Here is a 26040-nt window from a genome sequence, read left to right on the forward strand (position 1 = left end):
TTGCCAATATCCTTGAAGCAGCACCAAGTGCTCTCCACAGTATATACGTACATTCTATTAACTGAGCCATATGTCAGCCCACGGTTTTAATTATATATTAACAGCTCTGTGCTGATGCTGCGACACAGTATAGGGGGAAATGAGGTCCCTGCTTTCACAGACTCCTTGTGGGAACGTGAGAGTTAAGATTCTGGTATCTCATGGCAGCCCAGAGAAAGGCAATATCAGGAAACAGAAGGCATAGAGCTCCCCAGAGAAGACGGGGAGGGGGGCATATTTCAGCCAGGGGTTAAGAAGGGTCAAGACAGGTCTTCCAGCTAGAAGCATACAAAAGATTTTCCCATGAAGCACTGGAGGTCTGGGGAGGGTGAACACAAGGCACAAGCACAGGCCAAGGCATTTCATGAAAGCAGGCACAGGCAGACATTACTCGACGTAAGCCTCGAGAAATTAGGTGAGCAGTATCCCCTAGGAAGAGCTGTAGTTCTTGGCTCAAGAGAGACTGTTAAAAGCAAAGCATTTTTACTTGGCAGCCGCTGTCCAGTACACAGGCTGACCAGTGAAGTTTTCAGTGCCGCACATGTTCTGTTGTTCGGGGCGTCTGTGTCATCGGAACCCTAAGGCGCAGACCCGGATTCCAATGGAAATAGTTAGAAGTATTGGAACCTCCTCTGCTCTTACCAGCTGCTGCCACCACCTCCCTCGGTCGCCTGATGCCCGAGGATTTCCTCGGGGCAGAAACAAGGTCACAACTACAGTGACAGACGGTAGCACTCTGACATTAACGGTACACAGTGCCTGTGTCTCAGATGAAAGCCACTGTTCATGAACAAGTAGCTGGGCGTAGTTGTGTAGGCCTGGAATCTCAGCTACTTAGAGATTAAGGTAGGAGGGATGTGAGTTCGAGACCAGTCTGCGTTACTGGATGTGATTGACAGCCAGCTCCCCCTCCCATCTAAAAAGGAAAAATTAGGGCTCAAGCCTTGGCTCAGTGGTTAAGAGCACTTGGCATTTACTGCTCTTGGAGAAGACCGGGGTTCAGTTCCCAGCACCTACATTAGGCAGCTCACAACTGCCTCTAACTCCAGATTCAGGACCTCCTACACTTGTTCCTAGCCTTCACGGGCATCTGCACACAAGTGATGCACAGAATGTCACACAGGAACACACATATGTACAGAAATCAAAATAAATGCATAAGAAGTAAAGAGACAGCTGGATCTCTGTGAGTTCAAGGCCTGCCTGGTCTACAAAGTTTCAGGACAGCCACAGGTCTGTTAAATGGAGAAATGCTGCCTCAAAAAAAAAAAGTTTCTTTTTTTTTTTTAAGGGCTGGGGACATAAGTCAGAGGCAGAGCAGTCACCTAGCATGTGTGAGATTTCAAAACTCTGTGAGTATCAGCTCCTTACAACTCCATGAAAATCACTCTTGGATGTAAAGGCTCAGGACGGCAGGCATATGTTATCTTCGTTTCTCTGGGCCAGGAGCCTCAGCTGTTTTGAAAGACTTCAGAGAAGGCAAGAGACTGGGATAGCATCTCATAAGCTGAGTAGGGCAGGTCTTCTGCAAAGCTGATGTACACAGCTGATGACAGGAGTTGCTTCCTCACAACCAGCTGCTGTTGGGACCAGGTTCCTTGCTCTCCCAGGGCAGCCCAGAGCATGGCAGCTGGGTTCTCTCAGAATAAGCAAGAGAGAGGAGCTAAGCGGCACAGACAGCGGAATCTCTCTGTGGGCAACATACTGTATACTTCCAAGTGACAGAAACGACTGGTCACAACCTAAAGGAAAAAAGGATGTATTAGCTCCTGATCTCAGAGGTCGAGCACCCTGTGCCGAGGAGGACCTAGTGAAGCTGAGCAAGTCACATTGTGGTGGTCAGGAAGCAGAGACAGGCTGAGCTTTTCCTGCTCGGCCAGCTTTCTCCTTCCCCCATGTCCCGAGCCCAAGGTGTCACTCAAGTTCAAGGTGAGTCTTCTCTCCTTCCTTCATCCTCTCTGGACACACCTCCACAGATGTAGGAAGCTGACCTGACAGACCTGACGGCTGGAAGGCACTGCAGGTCTGTCAGCTTGAAAAGCGGCGCCCCGTTTTTTCTCATGGCACAGCCGCTTACTCAAAGCGGCTGCCCGTTTCTGCTCTCGGCACCACTGACTAAAAGCGGCTGTGGCTGCCAGCCAAGAGAAGCAGCGCCCCAGCCTCAAAAGCGGCTGATAGGCTGACATTTGCCCATCAGCCGCTGAGGCAACGATCCAAGATGGCGGCTACTCAAGGCTTTCAGGTAGAACTATCAGAACTTGACTCCAGCCCCTCCCAAACGAGGCATGCAAATGAGGTACAACTAGGGTACCACGAACCTGGCCAATCACCCCGCCCGGGCGGGGTATGCTAATGAGTCATTGCAAATTGACCAATTGGACACCTCCATGTGCTTTGCCACGCCCAGGGCTGGGGGTATATAAGTAGCCCATTCTGAGCATTCCAGTCAGTCTCTCCCAGAAACCTAAAAGAGCGCTTCCAGTAAAGGCTGTTGAGAAGAATCCGGTTTGTCGCGTCTTCCTTGCTGGACAAGCGGGGCGCGACACACGGACACCTAGAGGTGAGCTTCACCTGTCTCCTAGGTGCTTCTAAAGCCAGTCAAGTTGGCAGTGAAGATTAGTCACACATCCAGCCACTTTCCACATGTTCTATTCCAGAAGCATGTCCCTGAGGGGGAGCCCGTGCCTTTTGTCTTCACACAGGGCCATAAATACCAGGTCTCAGGCATTCTAAAAATACAGGTGTTGAAGATGGATGTGAGCAAGGAAAAGGAAGGGAAACAAGAATAGAGTATTGATGGCAGGATGGTCAGAAAAAGTAAGCATGGCAGGCCCTGCACTGGAGTCCGGCCTGACCCCAAGGACACCATCATGTTCAAGGGAGGGAGGCTGGGGCTTGGCTACCTTTGCATCTGAAACAGCTCCCGCTTCTAAACATAGGGGTGTGGCTTGCCAGTAGAACGATTGCCTGTAAGCACCAGCTCTGGATTCTGTCCTCAGAGCCACAGAAACCAGCTGTGGCAATGCCTGTCTTCTTGGCACTGGAGAGCTAGAAGCAGGAGGATCAGAAGTTCAAAGTCACCCTCCACTAAGTATACAATATGAGGTCTGCAGGGGCTGGCTACTTGAAACTCTGTTTCAAGGGGGAAAATGGGGTTGAGGAGAAGCATAGGAGATGTGGGGGAAATGGATAATTATCATAAAAGTAAGCTGTCATCACCTCTGGGCTTGAGGCTCAGCTTGGGGAGACTTGGGACAAGAGATGGATGCCACTTTTTCTTGTTTTAGCGAAGAAGGGCTACTGAAGGCTTACATCCCCAGAAGACTTTCAGACAAGGACTGGGGACCCAGAAGGCTTTGTGGTAGGTGCTGGGGAAGCTAGATTCAAACACTACAGCCCCCGTTCAAACACTACAGAACTCACCTACACAGAGAGAGAGGAAGAGCTTCTGGTCCATTCTAGAAAAAGCCAGGGAAGGCTTCCTGGGCCTTCAGTATATATAGAGTCTTGGAGAGTTAGATCAGACCATTGGGATGACTGAAGTGACCCGAACCACGGCAAGTGATCCCCATATTCCTGGGCCCTAACCCTAAAGGGAAGGACAAGGGACAGAGAGACGCTGGGATGAACAGTGAAGAATGTTCTGTGCCTGGCTAAGGAGCTTGGACATTGTCCTAAGACCACGAGCCTGGGGCGTGGGGAGACTTTGCAGTTGGTAGCACAGTTTTATTTTCTCTGAGAGTGGTCACCACAGAACAGCAGAAACCAAACAGCACAAGCCACCCATGGCTGAACGTCTCCACGCGGTGTCTCCCCGTTCCACTGTCCGTCATGTTTCCATCCCTGTTGGCTCAGGCACCACGGTGGTGCTTCCTTTATCCCATTAAAATGGCACTCTCTGTCCCCTGTGTTCTGATGGTAACCTCTAAGACCTCCAGTCTGGGAGTCTGGCCTCAGCCCCGCTGTCAAGAGCTGCAGCAGCCAGCTCCCCCCTCCACCCCTGCTGGCGTTCGCAGAGAGCATTTCTGAAATGGTCTGTGGTTAGAGGACATTGCTGCTTTGGGAAAATGTGTCCATCTCCGCCAGGAGGAGACAGAGCAATGAGCTGATGAGCCTGTGCCAAGGGATGCTGGCCAGAAAGGGAAGGACAAACGCACTCGGAGGCTCTGTTTTTCCAGTTACATGAACATCAGCTTTTCTCCTCACGTCCTCTGGGAGAAGATAAACGACACTTCTTAGGAATATTATGTACTTTACCAGGACTCTGACACCTTGTGTGCATGGAGGGAGAAGACTGTGCAGAGACAAGGATGCCCATGGCAGGGAAGTAGAGCAGACATGGGTCCTGCGGTCTCCCCGGCATCCCTTCCATCTTTTCATTCTTGCTTCTGAGTAGATCAAAGCTTATCTGGAACATGGCTGCCGTTTCATGTGCTGTGGATGAAAGGTTCTCTCGTATAGAATAGTAAACCTGCAGTGTACGTGAGATTCTCAGCAGAAGGCCATATCCCACACACACACCCCTTTGACCTTCGTAAGGACCAGTGCCAAGCTGGGAGACAGTGTAGGGGGATTATCTGCCCTCTGAGACACTTGGAGTCACAGAAAAGTCCCCTCATTGGGCAGCTGGGGGGCTGGAGAGAGAGCTTGTTGAGTAAAGTATGTGCTGCCCAGCATGAGGCCGTGAGTTCAAATCCCAATACCCACATAAAGCTGGGTGCAGCAGTGGATGTCTGTAAGCCCAGCATTGGGAGTGATGGGATAGGGACAGTCTGTAAGCCCAGCATTGGGAGAGATGGGGTAGGAATAGGCAGATCCCCAGAGCTCATTGGCCAGTCACTCCAGGAAAATGGGTGTTTCCCTGGAGTTCAGCGAGGAACCACGTCTCAAAAATAAACAAACGAATAAGTAAATAAGTACGGGCAGCAACAGAGGAAGATACGGGATGTTGACCTCTGGTCTGTACACGCACACGTGTGCACACAGGAACGCAGACCTCCTCATAAACTCAAAAAAAAAAAAAAAGAAGAAGAAAAAAGAATAGGGGTGGGAAGGGATGGAAAGAAAGGTATCTCCTAGAACCCTGTCAGGTGACAGGTGGAGAACACAGAGGCCCACTGATCTTGCCAGAAGCTTCTGTGTGCAGACATCACTTGCCCTTTCTATAAGATGTCTGCCCAGGAATCAGGCTTCATGCTGTGCTCGGCTCAGACTTGTCAGAAGCAACTAAGGCTTTTCTACAGAAAAAGACATGAACATATCCAATTTACAGCAGCAGGTTAATTAACATCAGTCTGGAGATTTCATTTCCAACAGGCTGGTTATGTATCACAGTCTGGGAGACTGCCTGCGGTTTAGGGGAAACAAATCCCCGAGGCTTATAGCAAACTCACTCCTGCTCTCCAGATTCCAAACAAAGTCCTCATCACAAGCCTCACGCTAAAGGATTATATTACAGGAGATTAAGAACGCAGCCTGCTGGGGCTGCAGCTTAGCGGGTAGACAGCTAACCTGCCACAAATGAAACCTTGGATCCCCAGCGCTGTATACTGAGACTGGGTGTGGCCGAGCAAACATAATCCCAGCACTGGGAAGGTGGAGGCAGGGGCATCTAGAGGTTCAGGTTCACCCTCAGCTACGTAAGGAGCTCCAGGTTGGCTTGGGCTACATGAGACCCTGTCTCAAAATACCACAAAATATTCATTGGAACATTATACTCAGGATAGGCAATGGTGGTGCGTGCTTTTAATCTCAGACAGAGGCAGACAAATCTTTGTGAATTCGAGGCCACCCAGTCTAGAGACTGGGACAGCCAGGGCTACACAGAGAAACCCTGTCCCCCAACCCCAAAAAGTAAGAAAGATTGATTGTATCAGGGGTCTAGGATTCAGTGGTAAAGAATGTTCTGGAGTAGGGCAGAAGGACAGAAAATTGTTGGGAGCCGCACTAGCCCCAGGTTTGGGCGGCCAAAAAATGTCGCAGCCTGAGCAAAATGTTGAGGCCCGGGCTGTCCGGCGTTTGGCGGCCACTGTATCCCGGTCCAAGCTGCCGCTCAGGTCCGAGGGTCGGGGTTCATCGAGAGAGAGTGAGACCAGACAGAGTGTGTTTCAATCCCATTTATTCTTCAGTGTCTCTTCCTCTAAGTGTCTCATTCTCTACCGTCTGCCTCTGCCTTTTATATGTCTCACTTCTAAGCCACGCCTTTTGGTCACACCTATAATCATGCCCTTAGGTCTTGTCTCTAAATCTGATCTCTAGGTCACTCTTAAGTCACACACCTTTAATCTCACACACCCAAGGTATCTAAACCAAGATTACCAGAGTGTGCTCAGCTGTTATAGGCTATTGTAATCCAAGTCTCATGTCAGGGTATATGGCTCAAGATGGCTGCAAAGCTGATAGCCGCTTTCTGCTAAAAGTCGGCCACCAACAGAAAATTGCACTGTACATTTCCAAGTATACAGTGAGTGAAATGAATTGTTGTTGTTGAGACAAGGTTTCTCTATGTCACCCTGGCAGCCCAGGAACTCGCTCTGTAGACAGATTGGCCTCGAACTCAAAGAACCACCTGCCTCGGCCTCCTGAGTGGTAGGATTAAAGGTGTGTGCCACCACTGCCCAGTGGGTAAAATGAATTTGTATCACGTACACATACAGATCATGAATGAAGTCCTGAGCATCCAAAAGGCCCCTCACATTCCTCTGGTGAAGGAACCCAGGGAGGGGACCCAGGGTCCTGACTCTTAACACTACAGATCTGTCACAGTCACTGCCTTTGCACAGTATGTAAGTGGAATAACGTCTGCCCTTTTATCGTTAGCTGTACTCCTGACTGTGTTTATAAAATGCTGTGCATGCTGTTAGATGTTCCTCTGTCCTGTGGTTGTCTTCAGTTTTACACTCTGCGGAATGACGTTTTTAAGACTTTTTAAAAAGTCTCACTATGCAGCCCTGACTGGCCTGGAACTCTCTATGTCGGCCAGGCTGTGGGCCGCCACGTCCAGTACTCTGAACCTTCTTAAGGAACATATATGTATGTATTCTAAGTCTGTAAGTGTGAAATTACTGGGTGATTGGGTTTCCATCTGCCTATCTAGATGAATACATCTTATATACACATACTTTTAAAATGCCGGTTCAAATATGGATCCCTTTCTGGTTGCCTGATTTCTGTAGGTAAAATTCAAACACACACACAAGATGGCCCAGTCACTAAATTTTGCTTTACAAATATAAGGAGCCTAGGTAGATCCCTGGAACTTACAGTTGTTTGTTTTGTTTCTTTCTTCTTTTTTTTTTTTTATGTGTATGGTTTGCCTGTCTGTGTCTGGGGTCAGAAGAGGGTGTTGGATCTTCTAGAATTGGAGTTATAGAACCTAGGTCCTCTGGAAGAGCAACCAGTGCTCTTAACGACTAAGCCATCTCTCCGACCTCTTGGAGTTTTTTGATTGTTTAAAAGCTATGGTGCTGGCACAGACATTTAATTCCAGCACTCAGTAGGCAGAGGCAGGTGGACCTCTCTGAGTTAGGGGCCAGCCTGCTGTATAGTAAGTTCCAGACAGCCAGAGCTGCAGAGCAAAACTCTATTTAAAAAACAAGCAAGCAAACAACCACTATATTGAAAGAGGCTGGGATTTTGGCTCAGTGTTAGAGGCTTGGCCTCAACTCCCAGCATCAAAAGAAAAAGGAAAAAGATTACACATATGGTAGAAGAAAAAAAATGAATCCCTCAAATTTTGCTGGGTGTGGTGGCACACACCTGTAATTCCAGCACTCCAAAGGCAGAGAGAGGCGGTTGTATCTTTGTGGGTTCGAAGCCACTCTGCTCTCCATAGCAAGTTCCAGGGCTACATAATAAAACTGTGTTTTGAAAAAGTTAAAATCCCCGGTGGCCCTGCCTCTGGCCTTCGCCCGGACCTAATGTTATGCTGAACCAACAGAATCCTCCAGCCCCTCAGCCTCAGCATTTGCCAAGATGACTTGTGAAGGACCTTGTGAAAGACATTCCTCCTCTGATGCAGACCTCTATCCGGGAAGGAATTCCAGCTCTGGGACCAATACCAGCTGTAGTTCCCGGACCTGGACCTGGTTCCTTAACTCCAGGAGGAGCAATACAGCCACAACCATTGGCACGCCAGTGGTTGACCCAGTGCCCCTAGAGCAAGGACAGATGCAGATATCAGATCCTAGACCTCCAAAACCTTGTGGACCCATGTCTGTCTTCTGGTGGGATACCTCCTTGAGAACTACTGGGAAATGACCCACGTGGAGGGACTTTGCTCTCAGTGACTGGAGAAGTAGAGCCCAGAGGTTATATGGGACCACCCCATCAGGGTCCCCCAATGCATAATGGTCACGACAGCCATGGCTCTGCCTCACATGATGTAAGAGGACCATTAGCAGCAGATCCCAGAATGCTAACTGGAGAGCCCAGCGGTCCCATGATAGATCAAAGAGGTCTACCGATGGATGTTAGAGGAGGTAGAGAATGGGCCCATGGAAACGGAGGTCTTGGAGCCAGGAGGAATGGAGAGAAGAATGGAGATCTGTGCCATGGAAACCAGAGGGATGGAAGCAAGAGGCATGAATGCAAGAGGACTAGCGATGAGGGGCCCTGGCCCTAGTTCTAGAGGTCCAATGACTGGTGGAATCCAGGGTTCTGGCCCCATTAATATGGGACAGGTGGCCCTCAGGGACCTAGACAGGTTCCAAACATTGCAGGAGTGGCAAATCCCGGAGGTGCTATGCAGGGGGCAGGTATACAAGGAGCAGGAATGCAGGGAGCAGGTATCCAAGGAGGAGGGATGCAAGGAACTGGCATGCAAGGAGGGATGCAAGAAGGAATGCAGGAAGCAGGCATGCAAGGAGCTGGTAAGCAAGGTAGAGGCCAGCCTAGCAGTTTTTTAGTCCTGGGCAAAGCCAGGTAACTCCACAAGATCAAGAAGAAGCAGCTTTGATCATGCAGGTTCTTCAGCTGACTGCAGATCAGATTGCCATGCTGCCTCCTGAGCAAAGGCAGAGTGTTTTGATTTTAAAGGAACAAATCCAGAAATCCACTGGTGCTTCTTGAATGGTTTTTTTTTTTTTTTTTTTTTTTTTTGGTTTTTCGAGACAGGGTTTCTCTGTATAGCCCTGGCTGTCCTGGAACTCACTCTGTAGACCAGGCTGACTTCGAATTCAGAAATCCACCTGCCTCTGCCTCCCAAGTGCTGGGATTAAAGGCGTGCGCCACCACCGCCCGGCTCTTGAATGGTTTTCAACTAAGAAGTACTTAGTTATTCCTTCAGAGTTTATTCTGTGGCATGAAGTGGTGCAAAAAGCTGTCTTCTGTGTTCGAACACTTTAACCATTTAAGGTTTCCTTCTCTCTAGCCCTTTATCTTATTTCTAGTCCTCTCTACTTTGCTTTTTAGTTTTTGATCCAGGGTAGAGCGTAGAGGGAGTGGGCTTGTTCACTTTGTCACTGATACTCTATTAGGTACGCTGGAAATGTCTACATCATACCAAATAAGTCTATGAGGATGCTGCAGCAATATAACATGTCTGTGCTTTGTTAACCACGGTCTAAAAATACTGAGGAAACTGGAAACTACATAAAAATTGAAAGTGGCTGGTTACAGTGTCGATATACTAAGATAGTTTAAAGTTTTTTGGTTGTATATTGGACTGAATGTCAGAATGTTAAGATACCTTTTGGAAAACCAAAATACTGTATTTTGGAGGCAGTAGAGTACTGTAGTAAGGCTAACGTTTAGTTATTTGGGAATTTATTTTGAAATATTGGAGCTAACAGTCTGTGGTGTAGATGTGGTTTTTTTTTTTTTTTAAGCATTGTTATCTGTAAAAAGATAATTTTCATTTATCTGACCTTTTTGAGACCATTAATATTCTTGCCTGGTCCCAACTGTGATGATTTTGCAGGATAGATGTAGTGTCAGCTGAATTACATAAAGCCGCCTCTAGGGAGACTCAAGTGATCTCATACAGCTCTCTAAAAAGTTCTTAAGCCCCAAGTCAAGAATCAGTTAGACATGGGGTTGGACTTTCTTGAGTAATGGAGGTTCCCCCGCCCCTCAGTAAAGCTCCCAGGTTCGTGATAAGCCATTATCCATACACAGGTGGAATCGATTTGGTCAGCAGTAATCAGAAGTTAAAAGAAATGTTAGCCTTTGCACTTTGACGTGTCGTACGGTTTGATAACTTTCACAGACTACTTTTTTATTGTCGCCTGACTAAAATTGAGGCCCGAGTGGACTGAAAACTCTGCTCAGTTAACTTAATATTTATTTCTTACAAGTCACAAAAGCCATTTGGTCATAACATACATTCCTATGAGATGTGTTTTAAAATAAGGAATGTGGGACTTAATACTTTTCCTTTAGAACCGCTACCATATTATTTTTCGACCTTAAGTGTGTGGCACCTAGACACTGTGTCACATCTAGTTAGTGAGCAGAAACAAGCACAAGCTCCCACTCGACCAAGTGACATTCCTCTGTAGGAAAATAAATACCCAGCTACAGAGGGGAGAGTAGCCTTAGGGAGAGAGCTGAGCCAAGGGTTTTTTTTTCCCCCCTTGCAAGGTTCGAGCATTTTAAGTGTACAAAGTTTTCATTCCTAGGCTATTTTCCATCGATTTAGTTTTTTGTGCGAGTGTTAAACTTCCTATGGTTTCCTCTGCCTCTCGTATGCTGAAGTAGGTTTGTGTTCTGTACCTTTGTGCTAGTTCTGGCTGATTCTAATTGCTTGCTTCTTTTGAAATTGCAGTTGCTAGCCCAAAACTTCTTACAGCCTTTGTTTTAAGAAAATCTCTGCATTGTTTAATGAAAATTAAATTTTAAAAAGGTTGTATAATTTTTAAAAAAAAAGAAGAAAAAGTTAAAATAACAGATCATGGTCACTGCTGTCTTTGGCAGCTGTCTCTTCTCATACCCCAAGAATGCTTTACTTTGCAATAATAAACTAAACTCTATCTTCTACTGGACACACACACACACATAAATAGAGCAGGAGGTAAGAGAGTTTAGAAGAAAATATAAAATAGCTATTTGCTGATGATTAGTGAAGCTGAATTGAAACGGAAACTTAAGGGTTCATTGGAAAACTCAGTTGTGTTGGATGGTGTTTTGCTGGGGCAAACACCTAAAGAAACATTTCCCTGAAGTGGACACAGGTGAAAGACTAAGGCAGACCTGTGAAGGAACATTTAGCTGAAGCAGACACAGGAGAGAGGATGTTCTGCTAAAGCAAGCACATGAAAAGACACGTGATGAAGGATTCTTTGCTAATGACACACATGTATTGGGTGGCCCTTCCATTGCACAGTTGAGCTTCATTTGTCAGGACTCCACAGAGAGAAATGCACCAAAAAAACTTCTGGTAGTGGGCTGCGGTTTCTTGCAGCTTCCTGGGACTCAGGTTGATTGGCAGAGTGATGTCAGCTGAGACCAGGCACAGGTGCTGAGGTAAGACACATGGAGGACTCGTGATGTCTGGAGGGTATATAAATAGGACTTCACAGACTAGGACTCCACTGACAGAGGTGGAGCTAGCTTATAGAGCTAGCGGTGCAAGGCTTACTGGTCTCAAGTCTTTGCTTCCCTGAGAGAGGCACAGCTGAGAACTCTTGGTGTTCCCTCCTGGTCCCTCTTGCTGCCTAGTGCAGAGGCTGAGGCCTGGCCGTCTGTGCTGGGTAGTGCCACCGCTGCTGATTCATGTTTGCTATCCTGACTCTACTGAACAAGACTGCTGGCGGATCCGTGAAGTGTCTGTGAGTGGATGGAGCTGCCTGCTGACCTGTGAACTGAACTGCCGATTTCCAGACAACACAGATGGGAGTTGCTCCAAAGAACCTTTCTAAACAGGTCCACTCCCCTGACCGCCCCATCCTTTCTTTCCCACTACCTCTGGTGGGTGTTGGGCTAAAAGGGAGGTTAAAACGTTTAAGAACAGCTGGGCAGTGGTGGCACACGCCTTTAATCCCAGCACTTGGGAGGCAGAGGCAGGCATATTTCTGAGTTTGAGGCCAGCCTGGTCTACAGAGCGAGTTCCAGGATAGCCAGGACTACACAGAGAAACCCTGTCTCGGAAAAAAAAAAAAAAAAAAGTTTAAGAACTGCTTTGAGAAAATTAAAATTACACTAGATGACCAGAATTTGGGATTTATTATGTGATTTTATATACATACACAATTATGCTTAAATCAGAGACAAGGAAAAAAAATATTCAGTCTGATGTGGTGGCATATGTCTGTAATCCCCACACTCCGGAAGGCCAGCCTAGTCTTCAGGAAGAATTCCAGGCCAACCAAGGCTATGCAAGGCCTTGTCTCAAATAAAATAAAATAAGTAAAAAATAATAACCTGATTATTAACCTTATTATCCGCTAGCCATTCCTAACACGAGGTTTAAGTAATAGGGATTTATTAAGCATCTGTACGGTTTCTGGTTAGTCTTCCAATGTCTCGGACCTCAGTTCCCGCACCCAATGATACATAAATTATGGCCTTTGGTCAAGATTTCCCTCCAAGATCTAAGCACTGGAACCTCAAACCTGTCTGTACTGGAGCATGAGAGCACTTGGGGGTGGGAGAGAAGAGCCAAGGCCCTTAATAGCCAGGGCAGCGTGAACTTCAACCTCAGCTCTAATATCTGCAAGCAATCTAGAACTCTCTTATCTACAAAACTGGCACTCTTATCCTTGGTGGGAGAGTTAAACCCAGCTAATAGGTGTAAAGGACCTGGATCCGTGACTGATAACAAATATGAGTTACCTGGCTCAACCAGGACCAGTGAAGTTGCTCACAAGCCCTCGACCTGGGTTCAAAGTGCAAACCTGCTGGACTAGTGGATGCGCAGAAGAGCGGGTGGCGCCCCCGCGTGTTGCGCAGCAGAACTGCCAGGGACCGCCCACCCCACCCCACCCCCCGCGCTTGCGCACAGGCGCCGCCCCCGAAGTTTGTTGTTGTCTTCTGCTTCCAGGACGTTTGTGGCGGTGGCAGCTGGCTCCGGTCACCGCGCCACCATGGCGGTGCGACAGGCGCTGGGCCGAGGCCTGCAGCTGGGTCGGGCGCTGCTGCTGCGCTTCGCGCCCAAGCCCGGCCCAGTGTCAGGCTGGGGGAGGCCCGGCCCCGCGGCGCCCTGGGGACGCGGAGAGCGCCCGGGCCGGGTCTCAAGTCCCGGAGCACAGCCGCGCCCGCTCGGGCTCCCCCTCCCGGACCGCTACCGCTTCTTCCGCCAGTCGGTGGCTGGGCTGGCGGCGCGGATCCAGCGGCAGTTCGTGGTGCGGGCCCGGGGCGGCGCAGGCCCTTGTGGCCGAGCAGTCTTCCTGGCCTTCGGGCTGGGCCTGGGGCTGATCGAGGAGAAGCAGGCGGAAGGCCGGAGGGCCGCCTCGGCCTGTCAGGAGATCCAGGTGAGAGCAGCGGCGGGCGGAGAGCGCCAGGAGCGGGCGGAGCCGAGCGGGAGTGCAGCCCTGAGGCCGGGCGGGGCGGGGCCGGGCGGGGCCTATGCCAGGAGGAGGCGGGGTTAGGAGAGTGAGTGATCGGGTGGGCGGGGTCTGGGCGTGAGGGGCGGAGCTAGCTGGATAGTTATCTGGGCAGCCTCAGAGTCTTCGTGTAGGGGCGGGTCTGACGGTGAACCAGGGCGTGGTAGGAGCCTGAGCATTGGGAAGAGCAGGTCTCTGAACCGTGATTGGGCAATTCAAGGAAGGGGGTACTTGTGGACTGGACTGAGTGAAGGGGGCATTTTAGTTATGTGTCTAGGAGCATGTCATGAGGGCATGCCTGGACCTTGGGGATAGGTCCAGGGATAGGGCAAAAGATTAAGGTCTATCTTTGACTTGACTATAAATTCCTTGGAAATGATCAATTAATTAGGATTGGCCTATTTCCCATGACTGATGTCCTGATGTGCCAACACTTTGCTATTCTTTTATAAACAGTTTAAAAGATTATTAGTCCCTGTCGCACTGTGGCAAGTGGCTTTGAGTACATTTCTTTTCTTTTGGGATGCATAGGAGGGGGACAGTGCCTTGATTTATATATGTAGCCCAGGTTGGCCTTGAACTTCTGACCTTTCTACCTCTATCTCCAAGGTGCTGGGATTATTGGTATGGGCCACTATGCTTAATACACATTTTCTTTTTCTTTCTTCTTCTTCTTTTTTTTTTTTTTTTTTTTTTTTTTTGGTTTTTTGAGACAGGGTTTCTCTGTGTAGCCCTGGCTGTCCTGGAACTCACTCTGTAGACCAGGCTGGACTCGAACTCAGAAATCCACCTGCCTCTGCCTCCCAAGTGCTGGGATTAAAGGTGTGCGCCACCACCGCCCGGCCTTAATACACATTTTCTAAAAACCCCAACACTCTTATCCCTTGATAATTTAATCCTAATTTAATCCTTATTTATGGAGGACCCATACTCAAGAAAGGTGAAAAGGTTTACTCAGAATTACACTGTTGATAAAGGTAGTACCGAAAGAAAGTTCCCCCTTCAAAAGCCCGTGTCCTCTGCTGAGCCAGACTGCCGCTCCAGTTTAGCCAAACAGTGGGAGAGAGGCTGAGCAGAAACTGCAGAGAAGCTGGCACTTCAGGAGAACACAGAAGATCTAATGTTTTAGTTAACCCGAGTGGAGTTATCACTGGATACAGGGGAGCTCTCAGGCCTTTTAAACTCTTAAAATAGCACAGAGCCGTCTCTTTCTTCTCACACAGTCCTCAGTCAAGGTCATCCAGAGAAACAGAAACAAAAGGATGTGTATATTTAGAGCCGCGGACTTATTTGAGGCCTTGGCTCTTGCTGGGCTGGCAGATCTAAAACCAGCAGGCAGGTCCAGGAAGAGCCAGCTCTGCAGTTTACTTCCTTAGGTGGTTGGCTGCCAGAACTCAGCCTGCTTTGGGGAGACCAGCCTTTGCCCTGGGGTTTGGAACCACTTGCTCAGACAATGCAGCCCCTGTACCCTTCAGGGTTAGGGCTGAGGGGCGGAGGCTTAACCACCATGCTCAAAACTATCAGTGAAGGACCAAACAAGCATTTCCTCTCCACCCCGTTCCTAATACCACAATCCAGCTCCTGTGTCTTACGTAGCTACGCAGGGAGACCCTGCCTCAAGCAAGCAAGCAAACAAGCAAGCAAGCAAGCAAGCAAGCAAGCAAATAGGACAAAACATGAATCCAGGTGACGGGTAGGTGTACGTGAAGATTCTCAACACCACTGGCCATTTGAGACGTGCACATGAAAATGAGATGAGCCGTCCATGCACACCTACCAGGATAGCCAACATAAACATAAGGACAACGGTGGGCACCGTGAGGCCGGGAAACGGGAGCTCTCGGTACTGGTGGTCGTTGCAAACGGAAAGTAATACAAAAGTAAATAGGTGTTTACCGCGCCAGCCTGTCATTGACGCCATCAGCATCTACTAGGCACTGAGGGAAACAGAAACAGTCATATAAAACCTTATTGCTGCAGTTACTATGGACAACGGTAACCCTTACCTCCAAAGATTAAGCATAGACTCATTCTCCCTAGTAATCCCATCTCTGCACAAATATTTAGCATAATAGAAAGCGTGCACACACAGACCTTTATACACTGAAGCTCAAGGCAACTTACTTACAATAGCCATGAGGTAGAAGTGACCCCAGCGTCCTTCAGTGCATGAATGGATAAACAGAGTAGATACAACAGAGGGTATTATCCAGCCTTTGAAAGGGAAGGAAATTCTGGCACCTGCTACACATGGTTGAATCTTTTTTTTTTTTTTTTTTTTTTTCCCCGAGACAGGGTTTCTCTGTGTAGCCCTGACTGTCCTGGAACTCACTCTGTAGACCAGGCTGGCCTCGAACTCAGAAATCCGACTGCCTCTGCTTCCCAAGTGCTGGGATTAAAGGCGTGTGCCACCACCGCCCGGCCACATGGTTAAATCTTAACTGACAGTATATGGCTGTAGTCCTAAGAGCCAGGCTTCTATGCATGCCCAGACAGAGAGGAGGGAGAACAAAGTGTATTTGTATAGTAGGAAGAACCGAGGAGCTCCGTAGTTACAGAGCAGCCCTGCATCTTGACTGGGGGTCATCACATGAGACCACATGAAGTGTGATTGTGCAAGGCTGCAATAAGGTTTTGTAACACAGGTGTGCACACACATGTGTTACACGCATGCATACATGCATACACACATGCAAGTGTTTTGGGTCCAGAAGCACGCACTCACGCATGTGCAAGCGCGCGCACACATACACACACACACACACACACACACACACGTGTAGTGACAGTTGAGTCTGACCTGTATCTAACCATGGACCCAGGCCAGCGTGGTATGTGCCACCACTGTATAGTATTTTTTGCTCAAAACCCTGGTTGATGGGGATTACTCTGCAAATATCTCTCCCACCCCTGGGATTTGTGAAGCTGTTGGCAAGGGAACACCCATTTCCATTGTATTAAACAGACGCTTTGGTTCAAGGTATAGTTCTAGGGACCTAGTGCCTTAGGAGCCACAGAAGGCGTGTGTGACAGGCGTCCCCAGTGCTGGTTATGGAGGAAGGATGGCCTGCACTGGGCTTGAGTAAATAGGGGTTTGCCAGGCACAGCAAATGCAGATGGGGGCCTGGAAGAGATCATGAAGGGACTCGGGGAGAGGCGGCTGCTGCAGGGCAAGCACAGACAGATGTGCATAGCTCAGTGACAGAGCACTTGCCTAGCGTAGGTAAGGCTCCAGGACCCCAGAAACAAGCAAGTGTAGGCGTGCACAACCCAGCCTAGCAAAGCTTCAGGACAAGCCACAGTTGTCCCTAGTGACCACGGGGAATGGGTTCTAGGTCCTGTTCAGATATCTAAATGCACAGGTACCAGGTCAATAAGATGCCCGTTCTGGATGAACCTATGCATACTCCTGTGGGCTGTCATTCACGGTGCCAAACGTGACGTTACACAGACCGGAACAAATGCTACGTGAGGAGCTGCTTTCTGGACATAGAATAATGGCAAGAAAAAAATGCCCATATGAGTTACTTGTCTTGTTTTGTTTGGTTGTTAAAAACAAAATCTCAAGCCAGGTATGGTGGCACACTCCTTTAGTCCCAGCACTTGGGAGGCAGAGGCAGGTGGATCTTTCTAAGTTCAAGGCCAGCCTGGTCTACAGAGCAAGTTTCAAGACAGCCAAGGCTATACAGACAAACAAACCCTATCTTGAAAAAGAAAAAAAAAATCAAGGTTTTACTATACGGCCTGGATTCAAACCCATGGTCCTCCAGCGTGCTGGGATTACAGGCATGCACCAGCATCTTGGACTTAAATTGCACTTTTTAAAGAGTCTTTTCCATCTTCAGTTGGTAGAAGCCACAGATGCAGGGCCTGCCTTGGGTTGTGTCTGATCAAGAGAGGAGATGTGTGAGAAAGACTGTCTTAGACAGTGAGGCAGAGACAGGCTGCATGAGAACCCTGCCTCTGTGCCTCTCCCCTCTTGGATTTGCTATAGTGGCCTTACTAGAGCCCCTCCAAAGACACCCCCCCATAACAATGCATTCTTTTCCCTCACAGGCAATCTTTACACAGAAAACCAAGCGCGTGTCTGACCCACTGGACACACGATGTTGGCAGGGCTTCCGTCTGGAGGATTATCTGATAGGACAGGCCATTGGCAAGGGCTGCAATGCCGCTGTGTATGAAGCCACCATGCCCACATTGCCCCAGCACCTGGAGAAAGCCAAACACCTTGGCCTTCTAGGAAAAGGCCCGGATGTTATCCCAAAGGGAGCAGCAGATGGGGAGCAGGCTCCAGGAGCCCCCGCCTTCCCCTTTGCCATCAAGATGATGTGGAATATCTCGGTAAGGATGGACCTTCCCCCTTCTGAGCAGGCGCTTCTCAAAGAGATCGTCTTTGGGGACTGGGGGAGACTTTCACAGGCTTTCCACAAGAAAGGCTGTGGGGTTGGGCCTCTGCTGTCTTATGTGAGAGTCTGAAGCTGTCAGTCTCAGATTGTAACATGTCCACTATCTACCAGGGACTCAGGTACCGTGGCAGATTTGGATTCAATCAGGGTGGGCCTTGAGAGTCTGATTTCTTCGAAAGTTCTGATAGTGCCCAGGCTTCTGTTCTGAGCAGAAATTGCCTAAACCAGGGGTTTCTGAGTGGATGGTTATTTCATTTGAGGTCAGCCATAAAACCATTCACTCTTGCTTCCATGACTAGCTTCCCTGGCCAAGGGGGAGCCATGTTCTCCATACCCCAGCATGATTCAAGGTCGACTGTCATCTCCCTGTGGTCAGTTTTGAGCTGGTGGTGACCAGAGACATCCCTGGTGGCAAGCATCATGGGCTCTGAAATTTTGGCCTCTGTTCTTTCCCAGAGCCGCTTGACTACTGAGAGTTTGAGGTACAGCAAGCGTGCACCAAGTGGTACCTTCCTCCGGGTTCCAGGAGTAGCTGATTTGGGCTTGCCCCTTTAGAGGAGTTTATCTCACCTTGACGGTCAAAGCCAGTTCTAGGTTGCAGCTGTCTTGGTTCAGATCTCACAGGTCTGTGTGATCACACGTGCTGTGTGGATGTGTTTTAGGCAGGTTCCTCCAGTGAAGCCATCTTAAGCAAAATGAGCCAGGAGCTAGTCCCGGCGAGCCGAGTGGCTTTGGATGGAGAGTATGGAGCAGTTACTTACAGGTAAGCACCCCTTTGCCCGCCAGGCAAGCATGAGTTCTCTGCGGTCAAATGCATCATTTGTATCCCCAGGACTCAACACCACATCCAATAGGCTGCATGATGTCCTGGAAGGGTTTTTAACTTGTGGATAAGGTAAATTTGGGAAAGACTCACATTGCCCAGTAATGATGCGGATGGCTGATTCACATGGGAGCAGGCGTGAACACCATCCAAACAGGCCCAGTTCAGAATGCTAGCTGGTGTCCTCTAATTCTGGCAAAGCAGTGTGTAGGTGTAGCGCCCCCTAGTGGTATGCCCGTGTGAATGAGGCGCCACCTAGTGGTACACACACACTGTCTCCACGAGCAGGAACGCTATTGACAGGGGCTGTGAGCCTGAAGTGCAGACTCCCATAGCCCTGACCCTTCTTGTTTCCATGACTTTCTTAGCTGTCTGGCCTTCAGTCCTGTGCCAAGGGTGCTAGCTGAAGTGCTGCCGGCTTCTCCAGAGAAATTCCCCTCCCCCTAGAACACTCAAGGACCATGCCCACTTGGCCTCCAGCAGCCTTGGACTCAGCTCCTTGCTGCCTCCCCAACCTCAGGTCTCATCCATGCTCATTTGTACCCTCCCCACTCCCGAAAGCCACACTGCCTTCCCCAGAAGCACGAGCTCTGACTCTGCCGTGCTCAGGCTGCTCTCTCTGCACACTGCAGACAGACCTAGTTCAGACCAAACCTGCCATCTCCCCACACTGCCTCGGAGCTCCTATGACACCTGCGGGGTGCTGCCAGCCTCCTGCTGAGGTCCTGACACTCCCTGTCACCGCTGGCCCAGGGGCAAGGACAATACTACATAGTGCAGGGACCCACTCAGGGCAGTACAAGGACACACATGAACTAGGTCCACAAGGCTCCATCTCTGGGTGCTCCTCCCTTCTCTTCTGCACCCTTAGCACTGGTGTCTCCTCATGTGGCGCTTCTGCTCCCACGGGTCTTTGCTTCCAGTCACCTTCCCTGTGTCCTGTAAGAGAAGTGACCTCCCTGCCTATTCTTTTCCCTCCAGCCATCGAGATCTCAGATGGGCCCATGAGCACATTACACTGCCCTTGGTTCCTACTGCCCGCTCTTAGTCCAATCAGCTTTGGCTGAGGGGCAGAGCCACCCTGTCCACAATGTTAACCACTGTGCTTCTGTGGGGCCCTGGCTCTGGGACATCCTGCAGGAGTGAACAAGGGCCACTAGGTGGCAGCACTAGAGTGAACTGAATCTGTGTGGGGACTCACTTGGGAAAGGGGGATGCTAGTCCCTGTGATGGGAGACATGGTTTCGTCTGAGTCCCTGTCCTCGGACAGCTGAAAGAATCACTCCTGCATTAGATCTCAACGCGGTGACTCTGCTCTGTGCATACCTCCAGCATTGTAGCTAATGTCTGGCCCTCCGTGTGACCGAAGTCTGCATTTCCCGCTGCCCTGAGCTCAGAGGACTGAGTGTGGCAGCTTCCAGGGTCTCTGAGCCACTGTGTTCTGCCGTGTGAGATGGATAGATGGGCCAAAGTGGGGACTAGAGGAGCCATTGAGTGGGAGGAGTCACTCCTGTTGGGGTCTCCCCACGCTGCACAGTAGCTGGAACAGGGCAGACCTGCAGTTGATACGGGTAACTGCATGAATGGGTGCCTGTCACTGTGGCCTTAGCTCGTCTGTCCAGCATCATCTCTGACGCTGGCCCCATTTGCTGTTCCATTTGCCTGAACAGAAGATCCAGAGACGGTCCCAAGCTGCTTGCCCCACACCCCAACATCATCCGGGTTTTCCGCGCCTTCACTTCATCTGTACCCCTCCTGCCGGGGGCCCTGACTGACTACCCTGATATGCTGCCCCCACACTACTACCCAGAAGGCCTGGGCCACGGTCGCACACTGTTCCTCGTTATGAAGAAGTAAGTGGTGGAGGGGTAGTTGGGGGAGGGTAAGGATCGTGAGGCAGCTTCTCCTTTCCCATGGGAGACAGTCTTTGGAGCTCCGGGAGGAACAAGGCATGCAGTGAGGGCTGTGTGGGAGAGAACTGTGTTAGACTGACCGGTCTCCCATCTTCCAGAGTGTGCTCGACACCCAGTGCTCTTGGCACCTTCGTAGCTCCCCTCTCTATGGCGTCTTTCTGTGCCAGCTAACTGCAGAGTTGGATCTGAGGAGTTGGGGAGCGGCACTGTCGTGGCCTCTGAGATTAGGGTCAGGATGGGTGAGATCCGGAAGGATGACTGGAAATAAAGAAATAACGATAGAGGAAAGGCCCAATCCTAGCAGGGAAGGAGGCCATGGAAATTGTGATCCCCAGATATTCTGTCCTCTCCTGCCAGCTACCCCTGTACCCTGCGCCAGTACCTTGAGGAGCAGACTCCCAGTTCTCGCCTGGCTACCATGATGACCTTGCAGTTACTGGAGGGAGTGGACCACCTGGTTCAGCAGGGCATTGCCCATCGGGATCTCAAGTCTGACAACATCCTTGTGGAATGGGACTCAGGTAGATAGATGCTGTCCAGACCCACAGTGCTCCAGACACACCCAGAGTGCTCCAGGGAGGGGGATTGGAGACCCTGAGGGCAGGGGATATGCGCACATGTGAAGTGCACATGTTGGGGGCCAGAGGTTGGTGCCTGGCCTCTTTCTCCTTCCCTCTCCCTTATGTTTTTAGAAAGGGTCGTTCACTGAACCTGGAGCTCACTGTTTCAGTAAGATGAGCTGGTCACTGAACCCTTGGGATCTCTCTCCATCCCCCTAGTGCTGAGGCTATAGCTTTGACATGGTGCTGGGGATCCAAATGTAGGTCCTCATCACTCTAACCACTGAGCCATCTCCCCAGCCCTTTGAACATTATATACTGCCTTCTTTAGCTCTACTTCAAGAGAGGACCCCCTCCATCTCAGGGTGAGATAGGCAACAGCCCTCTTACAGTTTCTGGGGTCTTCTCTGTGGCCCCCTGTAGAACAATACCATCCATCCTGTAGTTCCTGACCTAGTGAAGGAAAGGTAGACTGTGCCACACAAACCTGGCTTCCCGTCACTGCCAGCAATGAGAAGCCCCCTGCCCGAGGATCTTCTAGAGACGTTGCAGGCTGGAGAGATGGCTCAGTGGTTAAGTGCTCTCCTCTCTTCTGGACGACCTGAGTTTGGTTCCCAGCACCCACACGAAACTCACAACTGCCTCTAACTCCAGTTCCAGGAGATCTGACACCTTCCTCTGGCCTCTCCAGGGCACTTACACACACTAGACAGACACATACACATAGATAAAAATAAAACAAACAAAAAAAAAATTTTTTTTTTGGTTTTTCGAGACAGGGTTTCTCTGTGTAGCCCTGGCTGTCCTAGAACTCGCTCTGTAGACCAGGCTGGCCTCGAACTCAGAAATCTGCCTGCCTCTGCCTCCCAAGAAAACAAATCTTTTTAAAACTTAAACTTCAAATAATGAACTGTGTCACTAGAAAGCTAAGTGAACTAGCTTTTTCAAGGGACTCCATGAACCTTCAGCTCCCAGGGTCCGTCTGTTAGATTATTGGCATTACAAATTCAAACGTAAGACTCCTAGAGTGTAAAGACCCTTGGAGACCATTTAGCCAAGGGTGAGGTCCTTCGGTCTCTGGGTTGTATCTAGTCTAGCTCATCCTTATCTTGGTGGCATCTGGAGGGATCTGGGAGGGACTGTCAGGAGTACGAGAGACCGAGCTACTCACCTCCGCCGCCTCTCTGCAGATGGCTGCCCCTGGCTGGTGATCTCAGACTTTGGCTGCTGCCTGGCTGACGAGCATACTGGCCTGCAGTTGCCGTTCAACAGCTCCAGTGTGGAGCGTGGTGGCAATGGCTCCCTGATGGCCCCTGAGGTGAGTCGTGCGAGTCATGCTGTGTTTTCGTCCTACCAGCAGGGGGCGTTTCCTAAGTGTTCCCGCCTTGCTGCCCCGTGTTCACTAGGCTGACCTGAGGTCCCTGGGAGGTTTGTCTGCATCAACTGGGTGGCTGTGGCAGATCCCTGTGGGCTTCATGCCTCCCCATGATGCATTTACATTCTGGGTTCAGATTTGATGGCAGCTTAGGTTTTATGCCTGAGCACAAAGGGTAGGCCTGCTGGGGCCTGACCTCTCAGTCTCCCCTTCCTGCAGGTGTCCACAGCCCATTCTGGCCCCGGTGCTGTAATTGACTACAGCAAAGCTGATACCTGGGCTGTGGGGGCCATCGCCTATGAAATCTTTGGGCTTGCCAATCCCTTTTATGGCCAAGGCAGTGCCCACCTTGAGAGCCGCAGCTACCAGGAGGCTCAGCTGCCTGAGATGCCCAAGTCGGTGCCTCCAGAAGCAAGGCAGCTGGTGAGGTCACTGCTCCAGCGAGAGGCCAGCAAGGTGAGGCTGTTTCCAAGCTTTGGACTCTGGGTGAGGGCCTCTGCTCATGTCCGAGCCAAGGCTAAGTTTAGGCAAGCTCTACAGTGTTAAACAGAGCCTCTGTCATATACAGGTCAAGGCCAACTACAGAACAGAGTAGGTTTGAGAAGAAACAGGAGCGGGAAGCTGGCCAGCAAGACTTGAATCTGAGACCTAGCAGTGTAGCCTTTGGGTCCTTTTGGGTCCTGTTCACGGCGGCCTTTGCATGCTGGGCGAGCACCGTGCCGTCTATGTTTCCCAGTCCCCTTGGCTTTGGTTATGTTGGAAGTTGCTTAGAAGGATGGGCTGGCGAGATGCTCAGCAAGTAAAGGGGCTTGGCACACCTGACAACCTGAGTTCAAAACCTGGGACCCACATGAAGGCAAAAGGAGTTGACCCCACCAAGTTATCCTCTGACCTCCACACACAACGTGCTACAGCCTGCACACTCACGCACATCAGACAAATCCTACAAGAATGAAAACAACCTTAGGGCCGGCAAGATAGCTGGGTGGATAAGGACGCTTGCGCCAAGTTTGATCCCCACGACCCACACTGGAAGGAGAGAGCCAATTCCTGCAGCCTACCACCCCCTAAATAAATAAATGTAACGAGAACATTTTGTTTAAAGGAGACTGGCTTGGAAGAAAAGGATGTGTTTTTGAGAAATGGGTAACAAAGATGCAGCAATGGAAGGAATCACTGCTCTAAGCCCAGCAAGAGCCCAGAGGCCAGTTTGCCTGAGCCAAACTTGCAAGGGCGGGTCTGGCTCCTTAGAAAAACCCCAGACAGACCTAGCCTCAGCCTGCTTTTCTGCAGCCTCCACACCTCTCACTGTTCACCCCACTCACTGTTCACCCCACTGACTGTTCACACACTCACTGTTTACATCCCTCACTGTTCACACTGTGTTCACACCCTTTACTGTTCACACCCTTCACTGTTCAACTCACTGTTCACACCCCTCACTGTTCATACCCTCACTGTTTACACCTTTTACTGTTCACTCAGTGTTCACACCCTTCACTGTTCACATCCCTCACTGTTTACACCCCTCACTTTGACACTTCTCACTATTCACTCTCACTCTTCACACCCTCACTGTTCACTCTCTTCACACCATCACTGTTCACACCCCTCATTGCTCACTCTCTTCACCTCCTCAATATTCACACCCTCATTGTTCACACCTTCACTGTTCACACTCTTCACATCCTCACTGTTCATAGCCCTCATTCTTCACACCCCTCACTGTTCACAGTTTACATCCTACTCTTCACACCCTCACTGTTCACACCCTTTGCTCTTCACACCCTCACCTCCTCATAGCTGCTCAGCAACTGCTCCAGGTGCAAAGGCCTCTTGCCCCAGTGTTAGAGACCAGAGCAGTGTGTGGGTCCCGTTCATGACAAAGGTGTCCCAGCAAAGCCGACATGGCCAAGGGCCTGGGCTTGGTTAGGGGGTAGCTGAGGGAAGATGGGTGGAAGAATCAAATTGGGGCAGGCCTGAGATGACACTCCATCGGCCGCACAGTGCGGACCAAGTGCTTGTTGCAGGCATTCTGATGACACCTTCCATTGCTTTGCAGAGACCATCTGCACGCTTAGCTGCAAACGTGCTGCACCTAAGCCTCTGGGGTGAGCATCTTCTAGCCCTGAAGAACCTGAAATTGGACAAGATGGTTACCTGGCTCCTCCAGCAATCTGCAGTCACTCTGCTGGCTGACAGGCTGAGGGAGAAGAGCTGCGTGGAGACAAAGCTGCAGATGCTGTTTCTCGCTAACCTGGAGTGTGAGGCACTCTGCCAGGCAGCCCTCCTCCTCTCTTCCTGGAGGGCAGCCCCGTGATGGCTCCGTGCTGCACTGTTACTAAAAGACTAAGAGGCATCTGGGTTGTGATGTCATGATGGTGTACGAAGGTGGAGGTGGCTTGGCTGGTTGGGTAGGAGTCAGGACAAGCTGGAGTGGAGGAGGGGCTGGTCAGCCAGAGGAAGCCTTGAGTTCAGCAAATGGGAAGAGCGACCTTGAGCTGTCCAGGAGATAGAGAGGCACTACCTGTGCCCATCCATTTAGGTTCTGGGGCAGAAGTTAGACATCAGGCCAGACCAGGAGTTGGTAAGCTGTAGAGGACAGGAATTAAGTACTTGTAATGACTTACCTGTCACTGAGGCGAAGGACAAGCAAGCACTGCGGCACGGCTGACACTCAACTTTGCTTGTCGTCAGTAAGGTCTTTTCACTTTTTCCCAACCACTTAGAACAAGCAGGTTTAGTTTGTAAGTGGCAGGCCATTATGTCTCACAGTCAAGTTTACCAGTTCCTGGGCTAAATGCATTCTCAATATCTAACTCTTAGAAGATGCTGATCATTAAAGAGTCTCCATACCAAAGACGTGTACACTGGAGCCAAGTGTTCTCCCCACCAGGGGAAAATCCCTCTCACCCGGTGCTGACCAGGAAGCACTTCCCACCCCCGTCTGCCCTCAGTCTACCAATGGCTGTGCTGGTTACATGAGGACAGGCTGAGGGGGTGAGACCTGTCCTCTCTGTCACTGAGATCCAAGACAAGGCAGTGGATGGCAGTTTGTGATCCCTGTCCCTCCTGCTAAGAATGGGCTTTATGATACAGGTGGCCAGTGTTGCTTAGAATGTGCCGTCTAGGCTGAGGGCAATGTTACATTCATGACTGTGTTCAGGGACCAGCAGGAAAAGCCATTCTCCTATGGCAGGGGCATCTGCAGGGCTGGTGCAAGGTACACCTGGGAATGGTCCTCAGCACCACTGGGTTGCTTCTGCATTAGTCTAGTGCAGCAGGCACTCGGTGTCGTGTGTGAGCTGGGTGACTTGTCTGTGTGGCCAGCCTTCCTTACAGGAGCCATGGGTTATTAAATGCAAATTTACAGCATAGGGTAGAACATAGTGTGCTGAACTGAGGCTCTAGCATTCACGGTGACTCTCATACCCTAACAG

The 26040-nt window shown here is 50.1% G+C and overlaps 1 protein-coding gene and 1 pseudogene across 1 annotated transcript; both read left to right on the top strand.

Annotated features, from left to right (window-relative positions):
- Positions 1-5768: 5768 nt before the first annotated feature.
- On the top strand, positions 5769-9108 carry LOC117708396 (cleavage stimulation factor subunit 2 tau variant-like; annotated as a pseudogene).
- A 3869-nt stretch (positions 9109-12977) lies between these two features.
- Positions 12978-25460, top strand: Pink1 (PTEN induced kinase 1). The gene is made up of 8 exons (XM_034502937.2): positions 12978-13448; positions 17577-17864; positions 18592-18692; positions 20423-20605; positions 21023-21186; positions 22416-22543; positions 22820-23056; positions 24663-25460. The coding sequence occupies exons 1-8, from the start codon at positions 13062-13064 to the stop codon at positions 24918-24920; spliced, it is 1746 nt and encodes a 581-aa protein (XP_034358828.1). The 5' UTR covers positions 12978-13061; the 3' UTR covers positions 24921-25460.
- The last annotated feature ends 580 nt before the right edge of the window (positions 25461-26040 follow it).

The sequence above is a fragment of the Arvicanthis niloticus genome, chromosome 5, assembly GCF_011762505.2.
Source record: "Arvicanthis niloticus isolate mArvNil1 chromosome 5, mArvNil1.pat.X, whole genome shotgun sequence".
In the NCBI taxonomy this organism is placed as follows: domain Eukaryota; kingdom Metazoa; phylum Chordata; class Mammalia; order Rodentia; family Muridae; genus Arvicanthis; species Arvicanthis niloticus.